Genomic DNA, 22,086 nt, shown 5'->3' on the forward strand with positions numbered 1-22,086 from the left:
AATATAAATATGTTTGTTTTGTTTTTTTTACGCACTATGTATTCAGGTATTTCACTAAATTGTAAAAGCTGAAGCTGTAAGAATGGGTTCGAACCATGAAAATGGTTGGAATGGTATGTTTGTTTTTTCTCTAGACTTTCAGATATCCACCTGTGAGCTTTTTTGTTTTCATACCAAAACAATTCAGATGAATAAAATGTTATTTGTCGTGCTCACATTTTTGAAGCGTTTCAATTACAAAATTCATTAGCAATGTGTATGCTGAGAAACAATATTGTTGGATAATTTCAAGACTTCACAGTGAGCACGTAATAAAAAAAGCATACTAAATGTACATTAAGTGAGAAACAAAAAGCTTCCTGCACAGTTCAAGGTAATCTCAGATGCATCCACCGCCTGCCTTCTCCTGCTTTTCGTCTTGTCAACCCAAATTGCTACTCCATATGCCCCCTTTTTCTTACTTCCTCTCTCCTGCTTTCTTCCTGTCCCTTCTTTTTATCACGTAGAGTGGCGTTTTGTTAACAATCTGTTAAGATTTGGTTTATATCCACCAAGGTTTTCAGGGTCGATTTAATAGCTTATTAGTTGAAAATTGACAAAGCCTTGAAAAGCCTTATAACTTAGAAGCTATGATTCTTTCAAATGTGGTGTGCATAGTCAATATAGAGAAAGTAATAATAATAATAATAATGGATTGCATTTATATAGCGCTTTTTCAGATCCTCAAAGCGCTTTGCAATGCCACTATTCATTCACTCTCACATTCACACACTGGTGGAGGCAGCTACAGTTGTAGCCACAGCTGCCCTGGGGCAGACTGACAGAAGCGAGGCTGCCATATCGCGCCATCGGCCCCTCTGGCCATCACCAGTAAGCAGTAGGTGAAGTGTGTTGCCCAAGGACACAACAACCAAGACAGACAGAGCTGGGGATCAAACCGGCAACCTTCCAGTTACAAGATGAACTTCCAAACCCCCTGAACCACAATCGCCCCACAAGTACCGCATTAAAAATTTAAAATATCATATTACATTTAACCTTTGACCTCTCCTACAAGGTCAATAGAATGATCTGAAGGCCAAAGTTTTAATCATAATCCTATGTAGAACTATTAAAACTATAATTCTTACTGCCATTGATCGTTATGGTAACTTAAAAGTAAATACTGCCCAGATGGTGAGCTTCCTTGGTGGAGGCTTGTGCTCTCAGACTGCTTCTTGTTGTTTCTGCAGCATCCTCCATACTTATCTCCAGATACAGCGATGCAACACTCTGTTCACAGTTCTGTGCAGATTAAAAGCCATCAAGTTGGAGGTGCAAACAGAGCGTTACCACTGAGCTCGCAAGATCATCAGCTAAAGTATTTTTTTCCAATCCCCATGCATAACCTTAGTAAAACGATAAATTGAAGGTACTTGCAACAACAAAAGTGAAGATGGTAGCTCCAAATACTATTTTCTTTTCGAAGGCAGACCCTAAGAAAGGAACACAGTGGGTGAAGGCTTGCTTTACAAAAGACACAATCATGCAGAAACCCAAAAAGCTAAATAAAACCAGCGTAAATACAATATTTTCATCAATTTAAAAAAAAAAACTTGTATGGTGAAGTGGTTGCTAGATATGGGGTACTATAAAATTCAAGTAAAACAAAGTGAACTTAGTAACCAGATTCAGTGACTGAATCTTTCGGTAAAGCAGCCTCTTCATTTTCTCTCTACATTGCTTTAATGTGTAGTGGATGCCTAGCAGCAATTCGGGGAAACTGACAGCTAAGATTTTTGTTTTACTGTGATGAGTCCTCTGTCGTATCTCAATAAAGCCTGACTTCACTGTCAGCTCATTTTTTGCTCTTATCTTAAGGCTAACATTAAGAGGTGCTGTGTGAAGTCATTTAATATGGTTAACACTTTTTAAAACAGTTATTCTTGCTGCTGCATTCATGAATTTTGAGCGGTAAATATACCCCAATGGACCAATCACAGTACACCTGCATCGCTTAAATTTACTCCTATGCTGGAAATGTACCTATTTTATGTTAGGACCATAAAAAAAGAATCTAAAAACAGTTTCAAGAACCACAATGGACCCCGGCCCATGCAATGCAGACATGATAAACAGATTGGTCTGAAAGTGCCTATAGAGAGTGAAACAAAAGAGAATTTCTCTGAGGAGGGACGACTATTCAGTATGGAGAATAAAACAGGGGGGAGAGGAAAACATTTCACCGTACCTCAAGAATGCTCCTCCAAATACTTTTTCTAATTAAAGAAGAGCAGTAAATAACAAACACATGAAATGTAATTTGTGAGCCTGGTGGTGAGTGAAGTGGAGTTTGCTGTGCTGACTGTTCTAATTAGTGTGCAGGTAAATGATAGTGCCCCTTCAATGGGCACACACTATAGGGTTTGGATGGGTGAGATCGGGGAGGGGTCGGCGGAGAGAGAGCGAGAGATGGAGCCTGTAAATTTGGGAACAAAATAGAGCCCGCAGTGTTTATACGCCTTTCTTCTTTTTTTGCTTTAACTTTAAATCCCTTCCTCTTTTTTCCCCACTTTCTCCCTTTTTCCCCACAAATCACTTTTGCTCTTTTCCACACATTTAAATCTGGTTTGATGTTGAGAGGGGCTGAGTTGATCTCCAGTGTGGTGTGAGCAAGTTGACAGCGAAGCTTCCTCTACTGGAAGGAACCTGGGGCGTGAGAAACAAATAAAGAGCGCATGTACTGCATGTGCACAAACACACACACACATAACTTCTCACTGACAGCGACGACATTTTACATTTAACTGAGGCAAATCGCAAGCGTGATAGTTTTTTGCTTTAAGATGACAAATGTAGCTTTTTATTTAAACTTATCTGACGCAAAGACAAAATTAAACGGGGATCGTTATTATTTCCTCTTCCTTTCTGAAGAAAACTGAGCCAGAACTCAGCTATGACCCTTTCATATACACCTCTCCATGTTCATTTTCAACATCAGCAGCAGTTTGACTGACAGATGTTTACAAATATTTCTTTTGCATTGATGCTCACTTCTATATATTTGATGCACATTAAAGTTTGCAAATTATACACATTCTGTGAAATTTGTCGTTTGCAGAGGTGAACAGGATCACCACTTTCCAGAGCGGATCTAACCACAGACTAGTGTATTGTAACTTTTAAACAGTGAGGAGCAGAAGAAGCTAGTTTAGGCAAAAAACTGTAATTCCTCCTGTTAAATTGTATACCTAAGGAAATGTTGTCAATTGCGCATTGTTTATAGTTTATACTATTCCTGAATATTCTCCAAAGGATAATTTCTGTTGATGTCTAAGAAAGGCATTTTACTTCAGAGTCTGAGAAGTACAGAAATGTATTAGTGTGCAAATAAATATTCAGTTCATTTCAATTTTACTTATACAGTGCAAGTTAAAAACTGCAGTCATTTAAAAGGTGCTTTAGACTGTGAGGTAATTAAGTCAAATGTATTTATATAGCTTGTTTCAAGAAGAAAAATCATAGAGAGCCTCACAGCATACTATAAAATAGATAAAAATGTGTAGCTACAACAACTAAAAGAGACCAAACTAAGCAAAATCAAGCTTGCACAGGTGGGTCTTTCGCTTATTTTTGACGCTAACAACAGCGTGCTCAGATCTCAAGTAGAAGTGGATCGATTAATCAGTGGGCTGATTTTATTGCAGATGTTAGCCATTTACTGATCTTTTTGTAAAAGCATTTATAAATGCTGATAAATGAAAAGTGTCATCCTAACATAAAGCAAAGTTAAATTAAATAAAGGAGAAATGGGGGGGAAAAAAACACCCTTCAACCCTGTTATCAGTGTTGACATTGCATAGATTGTCCACCAGAGGGCACTCAGCAATGTTGGCAACATGTTTTGAAATGCCACAAATATAGCAGCCAGCTGATCCAAGCAGAATTTGCAGAATAAAAATAACAAATATTAGGGAAATCTGCTTCTTTTGAGAAAAGATAAAAAATTTGATGGAATAAAAGCAGGTATGGTTATTTCGCTGTTATACTGACACTGTTAACAGATGAGAAAAACCATTGTACAACACACCTGACATGTTTATCTTATAGGGAAAATCTGATAATCCCCTATGAGCAAGCACTCGTTGACACTGGGGAGAAAGAACTCTATTTTAACAGGAAGAAACCTTCATTATAACCAGGTTTTTGTTCTCGCCTTTGTTGTTGATAAAAGCAATTTGTTATCTCAGGTTGGGTACACCCAGAAGGTTGCAATGCAGCCAGTGGCTGCATAAATGGTAGAAAATTCGCCTTAAAAAGTATGGCGTACTTTGAAAAAATATCGGTTGAGTGCAAAGCAAAATTTGCAATTTTGAATGAAGCAGTGGGTGGAAGACAGACAACCAAGTATAGAAAGGGGTGGTAACAATGGCTATGGTGTGTCCGTGTGTGTGTGTGTGTGTGTGTGTGTGTGTGTGTGTGTGTGTGTGTGTGTGTGTGCGTGCGTGCGTGTGTGTGTGTGCGTGTGTGTGTGTGTGTGTGTGTGTGCGTGTGTGTGTGTGCGTGTGTGTGTGTGTGTGTGTGTGCGCGTGTGTGTGTGCGTGTGTGTGTGTGTGGAGGATGGGGTGGGAGGGTTAATCGTACCATGCAGAACATTTAAGCTCTGCTCTTTCATCTGCACACACAATCAGCCAGTTGTAGCCATTCATTTCTAATAACCAAGTTTGTGACTGTGCCTGACTACAATAGCAAACTGACAAGATGACGTTAGGCTGCTGGAAAAGAAGCAGCATGCGGCGGATTTAAACTTCAAATTTCATGAAAGGCCTTCCCACATTCAGTGGTGGTTTCCTTTATTCCCTGCTGGGAACAGTGGCTGCTTATTCTCCAACTAGCACTAATGTATTCCCAAATTATGTGTACAATACACACACATTTGCACACAATTAAAAAAAAAAGTCTAATTTATAACATCCTATAATTTCAAATTTCAACATGCAACACTGAACACAAATGTCTATCTATCTATTTATAAATATGTAGGGGGGGGGGAGCAATGCAGCATGGGAAAAGAATTAGTAAGGAATAAGTCACATAATAACTTGTTTTTGTGAGTCTGTGATCAACTTTTATTTACTGCTCTTTGTATATTTAGCCAAGTGCTTTCAACATATAAGCAGATGTGTCACGAGCTCTGTTGCTGATTTTCTAACCCCTACACAGAACAAACACCAGCACATCTTTGTGACCGACAGCACAGAAACAGTTTGCATGTTTGCTGATGTTAGTTGAGCTGCGTGAATAGTTGCATTTGAAATTAGCTGCCACTTAGAAAAATGCACTCTGTTTATGTTTGTGCCTTTTCATTAGCTAGCTAGACGCTTAAGTACAGCGACCGCAACTTTACATCTGCACCATGAACACATCACAGGGATGAGAAAAAAATGCAATCATTTCATTATTTTCTTATTACTGAGCAGGTATCTCTGAAAGCAACGTTGGGCTGCAGCACACGCAAAATTCATTCATTCACCAGTAATATGCAGGAACCTGCCTACCAGATTTAATTGCTTGTTATGTGAAGGTGTCAAAAGCCGTTCTGGATCATTATGGGCCTCTTTAACCCCTGCATATATCCTCTCACTGCTTTTATACTTATTTTTTAATCAATATTTGTGCTTATTTGTTATGTGAGATTATGAGAGCCCTTCTTCCCTGCAGCACCCCACTACTTCTGCAACCTCTTCCTCCATGGGCAACACCAGCCACCTCAGTTTATTCCTCAGTGGTTGTGTTGTGATGTCCATTTTGTAATAGGCAATGATAATTAGAAGAAAACTGTATGAATGTTTGACCTAAGCTAATTAGAAAGTTTGCAGACTTGGCAGCAGGAATCAGCAGCGGGATAATGAATCATAAAATGGTTCATTACTGCGCTCAGGGAACACTCTCAATCTCAATAAACGGACATGGGGCCTAGCAGACAAATCAAACCAAGACGCATACCTCGCCTCATTTACTTGCTGAAAGGATCACAATAAAAAAAAAGGAAAGAAAATTCTTTTTTTTCCCCCTCACTAAATGGTTTCTATTATTAAAGTGTTTCTTCTCCTCTCACCTCTTTTCCTTCTATCTGTTCTTCTATCTACACCTCTCTCAAAGTCCATCTCTAAGGACACCCATTTGGATGCAATAGAGAATACAAACTGCCATTTTCTGTAAAATAGTCAATTTATTCAGTGCATTAACAATGTGTGCAAATCAAAGCAAGCTACTTCAACTACACAGGGCATGCATGCTAATAAATAGCACACTATCTTCGATCAACTGTTGAACATTATGCTGTTCTTTGGACTGTACACTGTTCTTCCTAGTGTTTTCTTTTTCCTCTGGCCTCCCCTGAGAAATAAGTATTGAATCTACCCACATACAATGTTTCTGCACTTCAGACCCAGAGGACAACAAACCGCCCACATTAGTTTCCTCAGACATCCAAGGCACCTTGCAGGCTCCCACTGGTAGGACCACAGCAGAGCATGACATATAGATAACAATCCACTCTGACCGTGTCTGTAGAGCCGTCATAAAAACTTGATGTAAATTCCTTTAAGTGTTAGTTAAAATATTCCACCAGCTCAGTAGTTATCTACTCATACATATACATGTGGATAGTTTACACACACATTAAAAGGAGACTACACCAACACACATACAGTGTTGAACTGTGCTCACGTGTGACACACTTTACCTTAAGATTGATCCTCGTTTCAAAAAGTAAAAACTTTTTGTCAGGACTTCATCTGTACTCAGCATATATATTATATTTTTATACGCCAATAAATTGCCTGGCAATGACACATTTTTAGCCTTTATGCAGCTACAACACTTTATGAAAACATCTTATCGTTTTAATTTCACAGCGCTAACACTAACTCAGCTTTGATTTATACATACCTAGCAATCACCTGGCAACAGGGTAAAATTGCCCATTTTTTTCCACATAAACTATTTATTTTTAACTTTCTTACTGTGATTAAGTACACCAGTTTGCCAGCAGCACAGAAGGGTCAAACAATGTACTAATTAACATAAATTAGCACTTTTTTCTGTTTTCGTTTTCTTATTTAAGACAACGGTGTCAAAATCAATAAAGCTGTGTCTTTAAATTGTCAGAAGCTGGTTGATCTGACTTTCCACAGCTTCGTCTGAAGCGATATGCAAAACCAGGGTATCAAACATAAGGCGGGGGGCCAGAATGAGCCCAGCAAAGGCTTTGGAAAAAGTGAAGGAAGGCATAGATGTCAAAGTCTGGGAGAGGCAGACTGTGTGGAGTGACGAAGAGGACCCAAAATGCGGACACCAAGGAACGTGGAACAAAACTTGAATGTTAACAGAAAGTGAGCCGTTTATTAAGGCTGGTAAAAGATTACAAAACAAAAGGCAGAGATGAAGCTAAACGATAACTTAAACTGGAGAAACTAAACATTAAAAAAAACAAGAAATGAAACTTGACATGGATACAAAGATACATGGAACATGGAAACGTGGCACAAAGAACAACACAACCTGACAATAAACGAACAGAAACACACAGACTAAGGCTACGTCCACAGGTACCCGGGTAGATTTTTCTATGCGTTTTTATCCTTTCGTCCACACGTAAACGGCATTTTCGGTCACTGAAAACTGAGATTTTTAAAAACTCCTGCCAGGGTGGACATTTTCAAAAACTCAGGTTTTGCATTTTCGTGGGGACGAAGAAAACGGAGAAAATGCAGCGCAACGCTGTGCGCCACGTTATTGTTTCGGTGAAATGGATTTCTACAATGGCGGACTTAGACAAAATACTGTTACTGTTAATTTTACTCTCTGCAGTGTTTACATGCTTACATATACACACACAGTTACTGTCCCTCCACACATAGGACTCGGTTCTGCTTCTATGCGCCATCTTTGTTTACAGTTTCCCACCGAGGCTTCTAGACTTCTGATTGGCCAACATTTCTACACGGTTAGGTATATATCGCCACCCGTTGCTTTGGCATGTTCCTAGCAGCGTTTTTGCCTTTACGTGTGGACGGGATTTAAAAAAAAAAAAAAAAAAACGAAAACAGAAAATCTCCGTTTTCAAAAATACCCGTTTACGTGTGGACGTAGCCTAAACAAGGGTGATTAGGGGAAGTGGAAACACACGGGGAAACAGCTGACAGTAATCTGACATAACGAGACAAAGGAAGCAAATCTGACTACACTGACATAGGACACATACCTTCAAAATAAAACAGGAAATATGAGACGCAGACATGGCAATACGAACTTGACAAGATAAGACACGCAGCATGAAACACATAAAGGGCTCGGGGAAACTTAAACACAGGGGTAGAAAAACACAAAAGGAATCTAATAAACAACTGAACTTAGCTAACCTAAAGAACTTAAACATCAACATCCAAATAAACTAAAACTTAAAACGCTGAGTCAACAGACCCAGGAACATGACAAAAATTTAAACTGTTAACGGTATTTTGATAAGTTTTACAGCTTTTACTGTTGATAAAGACCTCACCTATTGTCATTCATAGTACACCAACGCAGTTAAGCAATAGATAAACAATTAAATGACAGAAAGGTTTCTGTTTTTCACTATCTTCTGTGAATGAACCAAACTGGGCAATGAGCTGCCAGAACTTTTTCAGTAATTTTACACATTTGTCATGTCGAAAAACTGAGACATACAAAATTGCACTTTTTATATGAAGATATTTGAGAGATTAAATGTTTATTTAAAAGTCTTTACACTGTAAGAAAGGAGAGTTTCACTGTCCTGTCTGGTCAGCTTAACACTTTCAAGCTTGAACCATGAAAACTTCTTTTCTGATGAAATTAAAATAATGATGGTAATTCAAATATATGAGTTCTAACTTACATCAATAAAAAATATGATATAGCAATTTTGCAATTTATTGCTTGTGTAATTTCTTTTGGCTTTTTTGGGGAAAAAATGTCTCATGTGTCAAATATGACACACTTGGCTTCACAAGGTGTGGCCCATGATGTAATATTAGATGGACACTCCTGCTCTAAGAGCTGCAAGGATTTTATAGATCAAGCAGATTGAATTTACTTTTTAACATTAGCTAAAGGAAGCTCTACCTTTAGTATCTAAAGACTGATTCCAGGACATTTTTAAAGAATTAATGCACATTTGTTTAACAACGTGTTTTTCAATTGTGTATTTATCCGCAACTAAAACACAGCACACATGTTCATAATGGAGTTGGCACAAAGTCTGCAGTTGGTAATCTCTGCACAGCAGACCGCACTATGGGAGCTAACTAAACAACATTAATAGTAAACATTTTCCACAGAACAGCGGAGCAAAAACTAACTCTGTGCACAGTACCACTCTACTCCTGTAGTCTCCACCAGCCTCAATCAAGAGGGCTTTATTCTCTGACTCATATCTTCAGTCAGGGGAACCAGAGCTGCAACAAAATGGCTCCGGGAACAATGTGCAGGCCTGATTGCTCTATTGTGAGTTAGCTGTGGCCTTTGACATCTCCTCCTGAACCAAGAGTGTCTAATTCTGACAAGATTTGTCTGGAGACACAGCTGGAGGGCATTGTTACAGACAGGTGCCATATACTGCCTGTTCAACAAAGACAGTGAAGAGCTAGACAATAACAGAAAAGGGGGGGGGGGGGGAGCTGCCACTGTGAAAATGGCTGTCTGTCTGCACATGCTGTGGTTTTTGAGTCTTTAAAGAGACAGGCATAGAATATCCAAAAGGTTAGAGGTGGATAACAGAGGGAGCATGCCAAGAGAAATCAGAGTCCCGGAAGGTGCGCGTGTTCGCTTTTGTCCATTTGGCAGCGACAGAGTAAGGAGAGTGTTATGTCTACAGGGCAGGACAGTGCCAAGCAGGAAGGGCAAGGTCCATGAGCAGGGGGGACTGTGCCCACTCATGACAAAAGGAAAAAAAAATAATAGTGCAGATCTGGTGTGAGGGAGTGACTGTCATCAAAAATCATGTTAGTGTGTTAAAGTGGAGGAGGGAGAGATTGTGTTAACATGCTGAGAAAAAGAAGAGAGATCAAGTTAAAACAGACTGTCATCTATCCGTGACCCACTGCTACCTACGAAAAACAGGCCTTTTGGTGCATCCAGCACATATGTGAAAGCTGCTGGCAGCTGTGCAAATCCGAAGGTGCATTCAGTGTTATGAATTTGCCTTCCTTTTCACCGTTTCGCCACCATCTCACACTGGCCATTCACACACATACCAACAATGTAAACAATAGCAGCAAAAAAGTTGTAACTTACAGCCTTTGTATATGTCTGTAGGAATCTGGACTGCACTCGAAGAGTAGTTGACCTTGTTTTTAAAATTGGGATCGTCCACAAACTCCAGTTCCAAAGACGATGAAGTCTCCAGTGGATTCTCCTCTTCCCCGTCCTCGGTCTGCAGACACACATGCGCACACACACACACACACACACACACACACACACAAATCTAAGTGAGAACACAAATAAGAACAGACAGGAAAAAGATGGAGAAACACGCTAATGTAGAACCGTATTTTGTCACCTCGCTTATTGTGGTTTTACAGGACCTATTGTCTGCTTCCTGGTTTAGATGCTTCGGTTCTCGTAGGAGAACAATAGCAGGTATTAGCGCAGACACCAAACGGAGGTACTCATTAGTACTCCTGATGACAATCTCAGACACATGAGGTGTCGCACAAATTAACCCCAACAATAACTAGCACCTAGCACCACTTAATCACGGTTTAGTATACCGCCAGGACGAACGAGAGCAGCGCTGTTTCACTTCTCTCACCGATGAACATTTAACATTTAAAGAAATAAATAATTAGCATCTAATTTTTCTACTTATAGCATGTTCAGCGCCGAGAGTAAAGATGAGAAAGCTTGACACATATTACATTAGGAACTCTAGATATCAAAGAGAGCCTGAAAATTAAAAAAAGAGCTAAACTGACATTTGAGCTTTTTATCTTGATAAGTTATCACTGTAGTACAATCTGTGCCTGTTAACACCGGATGAAGAGATTTTAGGTTGTGAAAAAAACAAGATATAAGCCTGCCGCCTGACTCTGTTTATTAGCTCATCTTGATCTGATATTACTGTGTGTGCCCTCTAAAGCCCTGTTAGATGCACTTTCTAAAAAACAGGTAAAGCTGACAAGTCAACGTCGTTGACTCCTTGCTACAAAGTAAAAAGAAATATTAAATTTATGTGTACTCATGCACCAACCTGTGATACAGAAGTAACCCTCAGCAAACTCAGGCATCGTGCTTCTCTAATTCCTTTTTTATTAGTGATCCTTCATTTGATTTCATTCACTTAATGCTTGCAAAACAAAAAACTCATATCTCAGATCATTCTTCGTGCATTTGAATAGCCAAAGAGCAGCATTTCACATCGCATCGCTTTGATAAAGCAGCACGGGTTAATTGGACCTGACATGAAAAAAAAAGGTTGTTTTTTGAAGAAATTAAATCAAAACCCCACGTCCAGAGCAAAATTTGATTGATGGGCACACTTTAATTGACTATTAAAATGCAATTACAAACTGTTGTCGAAATGAGCCGAGCGATAGCTTTGCTGAAGCCCCATTGACAGACAGCAGAAGAGACGATGAGTATTGTGAGTATTGTTCCCCAGCTCAGGGGAAAGTTTTCATTACTATAAATAATATATTATAGCACAGGAAAAATATACATTGGGAAATATACAGTATGCTTGCACATATGATATTTAACCCATAGACCACTACTTTATTTGTGTTTTTAAAATAGTTAAACATTAAAACTAATGACCTCTCAAAAAAGTGTCTAGTTAAATCTAATTTACCTAACTGGCAATGTTTTAGAAAATCAATTAATAATGAGTATTAGTTCCACTAACTAAATTACTAATTCAACTTAAACTCATGGCACAATGTAATGTTTTTTGTTACAAGGTCACCTATACCCATTGTTTCTTTAATATTAGAGAGTTTACCTCCTCTGTTTAGTTATACTGAAGATCTGTTGCACACAACAAATGTAGAATAAAGTCTACCACAAATTTTGAGTTTGAATTTAAGAGGAAAGACTTATAAAAATACAATTCACGTGAAAAATATTTTGAATTTAGTAAACTGGTAATAAAATAGCGAAGTTCTGCTGCGGTGTAAAAAGAACTATGATTGAACGCATCCTGTCTGTAAAAGCTTCGAGTCTTGCCCTATTCTATTCTGTCTACTTTTGGAATAATTCATATTGTAAATGCAAACAGTTCTCTCATTTTCACAGTGCTCATATGGATCCTGCTGCTTGAGGTAACCCTGTGAAGCTTCAGGTTTTTAATACTGTCAAAAGAAAGACACCTACAAACAGCAGTAAGCAAAAACCACAACCAGGATTAATTCCTTTATAGACAAGCTTGTGTGTGCTTTTTTATGCTCTTTGTAACACCAATTAACCAGTGCTGCAGCTGAAATGTGGAAAAACCCTGATATTCAGAGTTGTTTTGTATTTTTTCCCTGAAAAAAAAAATCACTGAGTTGGCAGCATGAATAGAGCGCATGTTGTTGTGCATTGATTACATGTATCAGTTTTGATAGCAGGCACCGTTTATTCCTTCATATTGTCAACCTGTGACTGACAGTTCAGGGGGTGCACTATGTTCATTACTGTAATTAAAAACCTGTTTTTGTTGATATGTTGTTACTGTAACCCTGACACAGGCAACCGCCTATGTCAGCCACATTGGCATGTGCCAGGATTTTTCAAAGTCTCTCTCTTTAAACACTCCCAGTTCATTAAAAGTTACAAACACAATTCTTACACTATCAGGCAACAACAACAAATACACAATACACATAATGTTGTCCTCTTGTCCTGGTTTAATGGGGCTTTTTATGTTCCAACTTCATAAGAAAAATAAACTGAGGCTAAGCTAGAGAGGGAGGTAATTTTCTAAGAAGGAAAACACATAAGAATTAGTTACTGTAAAAGCATGATCACACTATAATATTACTGGTTACACAGGGGTTTGATAGCAAATAGATGTCTGCTGGATTCATGTCAGTTTAACATATTGTTTCCACTGTGAATCTGAAATGCTTTGAGCTTTGACTATCAAACAACAGTGAACCTGATTGGGTTAGGGATGTTGGCTTTTCAGCGGCACTAACTGTGAGTTTGTTTATCACTCAGTGTGACACTAATTCTGTCAATGTCGGGCATGGAGCCTCTTTTTTTTCCTCCCCTTTCTTCAGAAGAGCCCAATCATAATTAACCAAGGCAGTGTCTAATTAGGAGCTGAATAAATCCACACAGGAAAGACTGATTGGTTCATTTTCTTCAACCATCCACCACCTGTTTTGCCCCATTCATTACCCAATTTGTTAATTTTATCTACCCGTTCTCAAGGTTTAATTAAAGATTGAAGAGGCCAGAGATGACATTTTAAAGCTTCTTTCTATCTCACCTTCAGCCAACCAGGGCTAACCTGAGACATACTGCTTGTGACCCTGTGTATGTGCTTGCACGAGAGAGTGCTTAGGTGGAGGGAAAGAAAAAAAGACTATGATAACCTAAGACTAAGATAATCCTTTTAAACAATGGCTGCTTCACAGAAAGCAACAATATGAGCACTAAACAGATGTTTAACATGCTTAACAAGTAGTGCTATTTGCATTTGCACGTCACATCTGAAAAACTGTGAAAAACCATTTCAATTTTGAGTCACAATTACACTAATCACACTTGTAATAATATATTTTATGTGTCTGATGCTTGTCCTCCAAGTAAATTACAACCTAGTGAGACATGATTGACAATATTTTTCAGCCAGGCAGATATAAGTATTGTGCTGAAAGCGGGATCACGCAGTCCAAATAATATTTGCATTTTCACCCGGGATGCTTTGTCTGCTCTCTGCCGAAGCGTATCTTATAATCTTTTAGGAGGTGAGAGGGAGCTGCTTTTGTTTGTTTTTGCAAAGATACAAGTGTTTTAACTCACGGCCACACGGGACCCAAAAGTCACAGTGTTATTTCACATCCAAACAAACTCGCTATTTAAAAAGCTCGATAGCTGAACATATCTAAAGAGGCAAATAAAACATTCTTCAGCTTCCACATTAGAATGAACATCAGACATGCTTTGGGACATGACCGGTTTTTAACTTAAAATGAATCATCGCATTCCACATTTATATCAAGCGCACACTGACAACAGGAGAAGTTAACAGGGTACAGTGTAGAAGAGAGAAAAGAGCCTGCCAGTTACTTACCATTCTTGAAAACAGTCTTCAAACATCCCATTGCTCTATCATTAAAAGGTTTTTACTCAAGAAGTGGAGCTTAACTGAAAGAAAAAGTCATCGAGGGAGGAATCAAGATTCAGACAAGGGAGTACTGGTGGACTACTGTTGGGATTTTAGAGAGGAATGACCTCTGCCTGACTTATCCTGTCTTTTTTGGGGGTGGTGGTGGTTGTGGACTTGGTGATGTGGGGGTCAGAGGTGTGTCGCTGGTTTGGCCTCAGCGTGCCATGTTAATGATGACCGATGTTCTCCAATTAGATGCGCTGACAGGCCCTAAAGCGCTGTGTCATTAATCAAGGGAGTGGCGTGCACAAAGAGAAAATCACATCATGATTTATTGCTCCTCTGCCTCCCTTTCTCACTCTCTTCCCATCCTTTTTTTGTGCTTTGGTGATCTAAAGAGGATTCTTGCACTCCTCCTTGAAACTTAATCAATCAGCGGGCACGGGCTCCAAGTGCACCCCATCCTGAGGAGGAACTGCAGGCTGCAACCAGAGTGGCGGCCTGGTGAGACCAATGATTTGCTGGGCTTTTCTGCTTCTTTGAATGCCACTCATATTCTTCAGTGTGAACGGCACGAGTGATAGAAATTGTTCCCACTGTATGAAACTGCGATGTGACCTGTGTTTAGGTCTGAGGTGTCTCGATGAGCACAGAGGTCTGACAACCATCGTGGTCCAGAGGAAGGAGAAAACTCTGGAAATTAGACCGGAGGGAGGACATCTAAAATCACTGTCACATGCATGTCAGCCTAGCCCTGCTCTGTCACACCAGCTCACCATATAGCAGTGTCACCTCGCTAACGCACACAGACAGCCCAGGGGCCTATGACCGGAGGAAGGGGAAGGCGGGGAGGGGTGCATCAACACCAAGAAGGGAAAGGATGGGGTAGGGTTGCAGGACACGGTGGCAGGGGTAGGAAGTTGAGTGGGTGGGATTTGGGGTTTAAGGCAGGCAGACGTGTGCGTGGGAGGGGGTAGCAGTCCGTACTGTACTCACATAGTCTGAATCCGCTTTGGAATCGTAGTATGAAATGGCATTCTCCTGTACAGAAAAGAAAAGTAAAAAGAAAGATGATGAGAGAAGATATAGCAGTGCCTATATCAGCCCGGACCTGCGGTGGTAAGGTAAAGAGACTCATGGTTATATTCAATCACACTGTTCAGCATGAGAATATAATCAGCATCACAGAACACAGAGGAGTAGTGTGATGTGGAATGTCATGAGAAGGTGAGAAGATAGCTGTAGGATGTGCTGCATCTGGACGATGCTTTTGTTAATAAGATGCAAATGTACGTGGCACATGTTTGCGCTTTGTTTGAGACGCTATAGGAACAGTTTCTGGTGCTGTGGAAACTGTTGTCCCCTTGTGTGGCGCTGTGGCATGAGCTCAGATGTAACATGGAGTAAAGTGGTTCGTGTGCGAGCAAAAATAAACTCAAAACATTACTCTCTCTGGGAGTCTTATCAACCTCTGCTGGTTGTGTTTTCAGTCTAGGCAAACAGCTCTCGTGGGAGGGAAGAAACAGAAAAAGGAAAAGAATGAAAATTTATTTGCATTACTTAATTAACAAGTAAAGTTTGTGGTCACCTGCTGAAGCCCCAAATTCAGTTTTCAGCCTTTACCTGGCACTATTCCCAGGATGTTAGCTTCCCTGCCGCGCTTTTTCAGTGAAATGGCATGCTTATCTCCCACAAAGGCAGGCGTGAGGGCGGGCAGGGGCTGCGTGTATCGCCCAGGATCCGTGTGGCCTGCCTCATTATCATGAGAAGGCTGGCTGAGGATGCACTCTCAAGGGCAGCCCAGTGACCGCCTCGCCCACACTGTAAGAGCTGGTCATGGTCTGATGAAGGAGGATAGCTGACAGAGAAATAGAGTTTTCTATACAGGTGTACAAAGTCTTAAACAATGAGTACTCAGCCTGATTAATTTACTCAGTTTCTATTAGGCTCTTTCTTACTCCTACTGTTTGGTACATAATTATTCGCATCTCTCAGGTGCTCTGTGCATTTATTGATCTCAAGACAAAAACACACACCTATACACTCGCATGTATCTATATGGACAGGTCCTCTCTTTCAGCCAGCGCTCATCATCCCGTCATTCTCTTTCAATGTAAAAGCCTTTCTACACACAACAGCCGAGGTCTTGGCACGCCTGCAGCGATAATCAGCTAGTCAGTCATCAGCTCAGTACCAAACAATCCATCAAAGAAAGAAAAAAGCAAAACAAAACAAAACCAAAAAAAAAGGAAAAAAAGATCAAAACTCAAGCTGACACCAAACATGGGGTGGGTGAGTCTGGGCTCAGCTTGTTTGGGAAATTAGAGAGGACAAGAGAGAGGAAGAACAGGATTTCCTTCCCGACACATCTCCTCAACTTACCAGCACTCCCTGTGGCGCCCAGCTCTTTCAGACATCAGGAGTGAGCAAAGTAAGGAAAGGAGCTGAGTGGAGGATCAGAGCAGATCTTTCAGGGAGTACACTGGGTTAAGTTGGAGGCTCAGGCCAGGCTGATATGAAGGGATGAATTGTGAAGCGAGAGAGAGAGAGAGAGAGAGAGAGAGAGAGAGAGAGAGGACGAGCGATGGGTGGTTGTGGTTGGGTGCAGTGGGGAAAGAGCTGCCAGGGCTAAAAATAGCCCATGCCTCTGCAGAGAGAGAAGAGAAATGAAGTGAGAGCGAGAGAGGGACTATGGCAAAGCAACAGGATTGTTGTGTCTGCCAGCTGGATTGATCCGGAGCCCAGTCCTGCTTAGACTGGTCCCATGCTTCTAAAGAGTTTACTCTCACTGCTGCGGCATTACAAGTCATTATTCAGAACTGCTTCCTGTAAATAAAAGCTTGGTTCCTCACACCCAAGGAACACCGTCCAGCATCTTTACTCAAACTGTAGTTGCCTACTTCCCGATTACCATTTGAACTGCTGTTTTGCTATGTAGCCCTTATTAGGTCAGACGGTAATTCAAATGTAAAAACTAAATATGTGACTACATAACAGTTGCACATACTTCCATATAGGACACAAGGGGTCACTAATTTAACACTCATAAAAACGATACAGTCACTAGACCTCAACCTGGTTAAATGCATCTGGGCTATTTTGAACAGCAGCCTCTGCCAATGTCATCAAACTCCAAATGAAGTATTGTGTTTAAGGAGAAAAGTGTCTATAGTCTTTGCCACGGAGTAGTGTAGCTTTTCTGAGGCTCATTTAAAAAAAATTAACAGTTAATTTTCTGTCTTTTTGATGATATTCGTATCACATCTGTTATGATCCTGCTGCTGGTAAACATCATAATCCTGATTGTTTTGCTGCATTCCTGTTTTGCAGCAGCATTGTTTTGTATTCCTAAAAACCAAGCACACCCTTTTTCTTTTACATTGTTGCAGCGACTGCTAATGCCTAAAAGCCCAAACTCACTGTTTAGTTCAGCTCGAGCCAAGCTGCATGACAAAGAGCCTTTGGCAACTTTGGCAAACAAGATCTAAGTAAAGGAGTTAAAAGTCATAAGAAGGTTCTGTCTGGCCTCCCATGGCCAAGTTCCCAGAGATGTGAGTCATCCTGGACAGCGCCGAGGCTCGACCTCTTGTGGTAGAGGCAGCAGCCAGTGGGGACAGACATTTACCCATCAGGAATCGGATTCATGATCACAAACACCACCAAAAATCAAACTCCTGACTATGAGAGCCTGCCTACTCCACCACACATCCAACCACTCACAAGCACGCACAGAAGACGGGTCCGAGGCCACCATGACCCTTTGAGCATTCACTAGGGTAACATGGCCATCTGCTGTGGCTGGTCACAGGCCTCCAAGGGCTCAGGGTCTGGGTTAAACACACATCTCATACAACACCAAGCCAGCAATTATCCCTCACTGATCTCCTTGCCCTCTGCACATGGCTGGTTTACACATGCACGAAAAAATGTATGATCTTATGTCTACAGAAACTGGGTGTGTACATGCAAACTATAGCTTGCATGTACATACCCACAAAACAGAAACACACAAAGTAGGAGAAATTCCCACTGACACAGTGCTATCAGTAAATTAAATCTATCATGCTGAGTGGACCAACAAATTCAGGAGACAAACACTGAGGTCAGCTGATGATCTCCAGCCACTCCCCTACATCAATCTTCCCCTGCTCATCTCCTACCGCCCTCCTCCGCTCACCGTTATCTTGATCTGCTTCCTCTTTTCTCCCTTTGCCCCAACTCCCCTTCTCCTCCCCCCTGCCCCGTCTTATCTTCATCTTTTCCAATCTCTCTTTCCTCAATACCGGCCTCCTCTTGCCAATTTCTGATTTCACCAAAAGCAGCAGCGCGTAGGTTAGATGCCTACTGTTGCTATAGAAACCGCCCCTGTGCTCTAGATCACAATGTGACTTTGTCTCCTCGCCAGGGCTCCTATGCCTGCTCGTTTTTATGTCTGACCAGATACATGCTTGCCTATCTTTGCTTTGTTTGTTTTTTTAAATGTCTCTGTGAAAGGTTGTTCTTCTTCATTGTGTTTTCTTCTCACAGGTGATGCATGCTATTTCAAATTCGGCTATTGCTTGTAGTTACACATTTAAACTTCAATATCCACTTTCAGGTGAAGGTCAGAGCCCAAAATTTCATGATATGTGAAGAAGAGCTTGGCAGATAATTCATCTTCTAAAGTGCGTCATAACAATTCTGACTGAAAAATGGCTGGCACCTATAAAAGGATGCTAAATGTAGGGGTACATGTTATGACTGAGCACGGTCGCTGGGGCTCAATCTTCTGAATTTGAATCTGTGAGCTCTCTCAGCATGCTGGCTGCGACAGGTTGACATTTGAATGCGAGACAAGCGCTCCATCATCGGTGGGGACAGATTACAGTCATATTCATATCTCCTCTGGACACCTGCTAATGAATTTATAATTACAGAACACACTTTGTGCTTCTGCTGTGCCCTGGGGTGTGCACACAAGCATGGAGTAACACAAACACACACACAGACACGCACACACTGTGAACCTCTCTCTTGGCCCCGATAGTCTTGCAATCATTCCAAGCACCAGTTTCCCTAATGGAAGCTGACATTATATCAAACACAATAAAGTTTTTCATTTACTGCTCTTCATTAACCCACGCACATCAGCCCATAAGGTACACACTACCACACAAACACATGCACACATGCGCACACAGCTCAGTTAGTGTGAAAATTGAAGTAGAATAAAAAAGGAAAGCTGATACAATGTGATCCGACTCCAGAGAACTAATCTGTGAAGTTTTGCTGGAAACCAGTTAAGATGCTTTACATTTTCACCCCCTTCATATCTCCTTGGCTCTGATTTCCACTCCTATCTTTAGCTAGATACCAGTTTAGCACATGAACTGCAGTCCATTATCCGGCTGGGTGATGAGTGAGAATACAAATCTCTGACTAAGTCAGATTGGATGCTCGCTATTACAGTCTGATTGCACCTATATGAGAATATAGCAGGTAATTGTCTGGAGAATTCACAGCAAGTGTGCGAGCATCATGTCTCCCACCTCCTGCACGCTCTACCCAGGCAGCACATCTCATCTAAAACGTCACATATGTGAAATGTCACATGTTCAGACTTTATCCTGACTTCACTCTCCAGACGTTTGAACTTGATAAAACTGGACAATATTAGAAGGTGATTCTTTGCAGTAAGAGACGCTACCCTTCGTGTTTGGCACACGTCATCTCCTGTGCGCACACCACACACACATAATACAATTTCCGTATGTTAAGCAAGAAATGACTGACATCCAATTTCTTATGGAGACAGAGGAAATACATACACAAGGGCATTCATACTAAAAGGAGAGACATCCAAATTAAATCGTAATACGCCATCAGAAACTAATTTGTTCAGCTCGTTTTCTTTAGTATATATTTAGTACTATATTAATCATAGACATTTAAAAAAAAAATTGTCAGAAATCTGAGGGGCCTTTTACCACTTTGATCTTGAACTGCAGAGGTTGCCTGTGAATAAAATATGAAACTTTGTTCTTTAGGGGAGCTGTTCTCGCTGCTGGCAGTGTTTTTTTTTTCCTTCTCACTGTATGCTCATAAAAAGCACAGTATGTGGACGTTTGTAATTAAAATGCATGGAACATTTTACAGTGCAGGACTTCCACCTATAGCAGACTGCATTTCTGGGGGAGGGGTGGTTGGTGCGGGGCATTGCCAGTCCTAGTGCGCTTGCTGTGGGGTGCAGCTGTAGAGTTATCAGCGTGGGAGCTATTAGTGCTGTGGCTTGAAGCCTTCATTGTACTTACAGTAACATAACGAGTGGTCATCAGCTTGAGTAGTTCCTGTTCTGTCTCTGTATGTGTGCCAACTCTCCAGTCAGAATGAATACAGACAGGCAGACACACATTTTTCCAAACACACACATGCACAGAAAACCCTAACTCTCATTAACAGAAGCAAACTACATCTAAAGTCTAAAAATAAGAGGTGCAAACATGTTTTCATTTATGTATTTTTCTGTGGGTTTAAGGCAAAGTATTGCTAATGCCTTTTAACTTCAGCTCTTCAAGGCAGACTGCTGTTTGATGTGTCAGGTCCTTTTTTTTTTTTAACCAGTGAAGGTTAGAAAAATGGCTCTTTATAATTCCAAGTCAATGAGAAGAGTCAACAGGCAAACTGGAAATTAAACCGCTGGCCCGGAAGAATAAGAAAACAAGAGAAGGAGAGAGCTATTGAGCTGAAGTGAAACTCAGATAAAGGGGTGTATGATTGAGGCCTTGGGCGCGGCTGCCTCGCTCTCTCTCTCTTGCTCTCTCATTGGCATGCTCTGTATCTCGAGGCTTTTAAGCGATTAGGGAGCTGCTGAGACCATGGCGTCCAAGCATAGCTCCATGCAGATGTTCATTTGTATGCCAATAAACAAATGTGCCCCCAGATTAAAGCTCCAATACACAGTGCAAATTCAGCAAAGTGAATGACATTCTCCATGGACAACTCATCAATGTCTTGCTCCTCTTCACGCACAACCCCATGCCTCCTCCGAACTGCACGCTGACTTCAAAGACTGGCAATGATGGGCAAAAATCCGCGAGATATTAGAAGAAACGAGTGAAGAAAGAGAAGAGTCTTGATTATTTTAAAATGAAAACGAAATAGTTTATTTGAATACATTATATTATGTTATATGTCCCCCCAATTTGGCCCATGAATCTGTAAATTCCCTTCTTTAAGTCTCTCTTTGTAAACACCCTGCAGGTCAAAGATGCCAACTTTTTTTCTCCTCTTATATCCTTCCTCCCTCTCTTTTCCTCTTTCGTTTACATCTCTGCTGTGCTGTCTTTTTCTTTCAGAGCCTGACACTTTCCCTCGGTAAAAGCAGTTAAATCAGTCTGTGAATATTTCAATCCTGTGATAAGGAAAGAAGGCTTTGTCCTGCTGCACTCTGGGTAATGCTGCACTCCATTGTTGGCTGACAGGGCTCCATTGAGTAGCAGGTTTTAACGCTGATAGCATCACCACCCTGCATGGACACAGTGCCAGATAAAAAGCCTATCCAATGTGGCACATGCATGCCCACACCTCCAAACAAGCCTGCAATCTGATCATCACAGGAAAAGAAGGAAAGAGGTGCTGTAACACCAAATAAAGACAAATAAGATAAACAGGGCGTGACAATACTAACGCTATCATTGGATTCCCAAGGGATTTGATAAAGCAAATGCAATTACGTGCGTCTAACATTGTACGGCTTCCATAGCTGAAGTGACCAATCACAT

At 40.8% G+C, this 22,086-nt stretch overlaps 1 protein-coding gene across 6 annotated transcripts in view; it reads right to left on the reverse strand.

Moving 5' to 3' along the window:
- The window catches only part of cacna2d2a (calcium channel, voltage-dependent, alpha 2/delta subunit 2a), a 182,875-nt gene that overhangs the window by 51,387 nt on the left and 109,402 nt on the right, over positions 1-22,086 (reverse strand). For 4 of the 6 annotated variants that reach the window (XM_026167545.1, XM_026167551.1, XM_026167547.1 and 1 more), the window contains 2 exons: positions 15,323-15,367; positions 10,303-10,441 (listed from right to left, as the gene is read on the reverse strand). In XM_026167545.1, coding sequence (XP_026023330.1) covers positions 10,303-10,441; positions 15,323-15,367 — 184 coding nt within the window. Of the gene's footprint in view, positions 1-10,302; positions 10,442-14,290; positions 15,258-15,322; positions 15,368-22,086 lie in introns of those variants that run through there. The other 2 variants (XM_026167550.1, XM_026167548.1) reach the window with 2 other exon arrangements.

Source organism: Astatotilapia calliptera, chromosome 5 (genome assembly GCF_900246225.1).
Source record: "Astatotilapia calliptera chromosome 5, fAstCal1.2, whole genome shotgun sequence".
In the NCBI taxonomy this organism is placed as follows: domain Eukaryota; kingdom Metazoa; phylum Chordata; class Actinopteri; order Cichliformes; family Cichlidae; genus Astatotilapia; species Astatotilapia calliptera.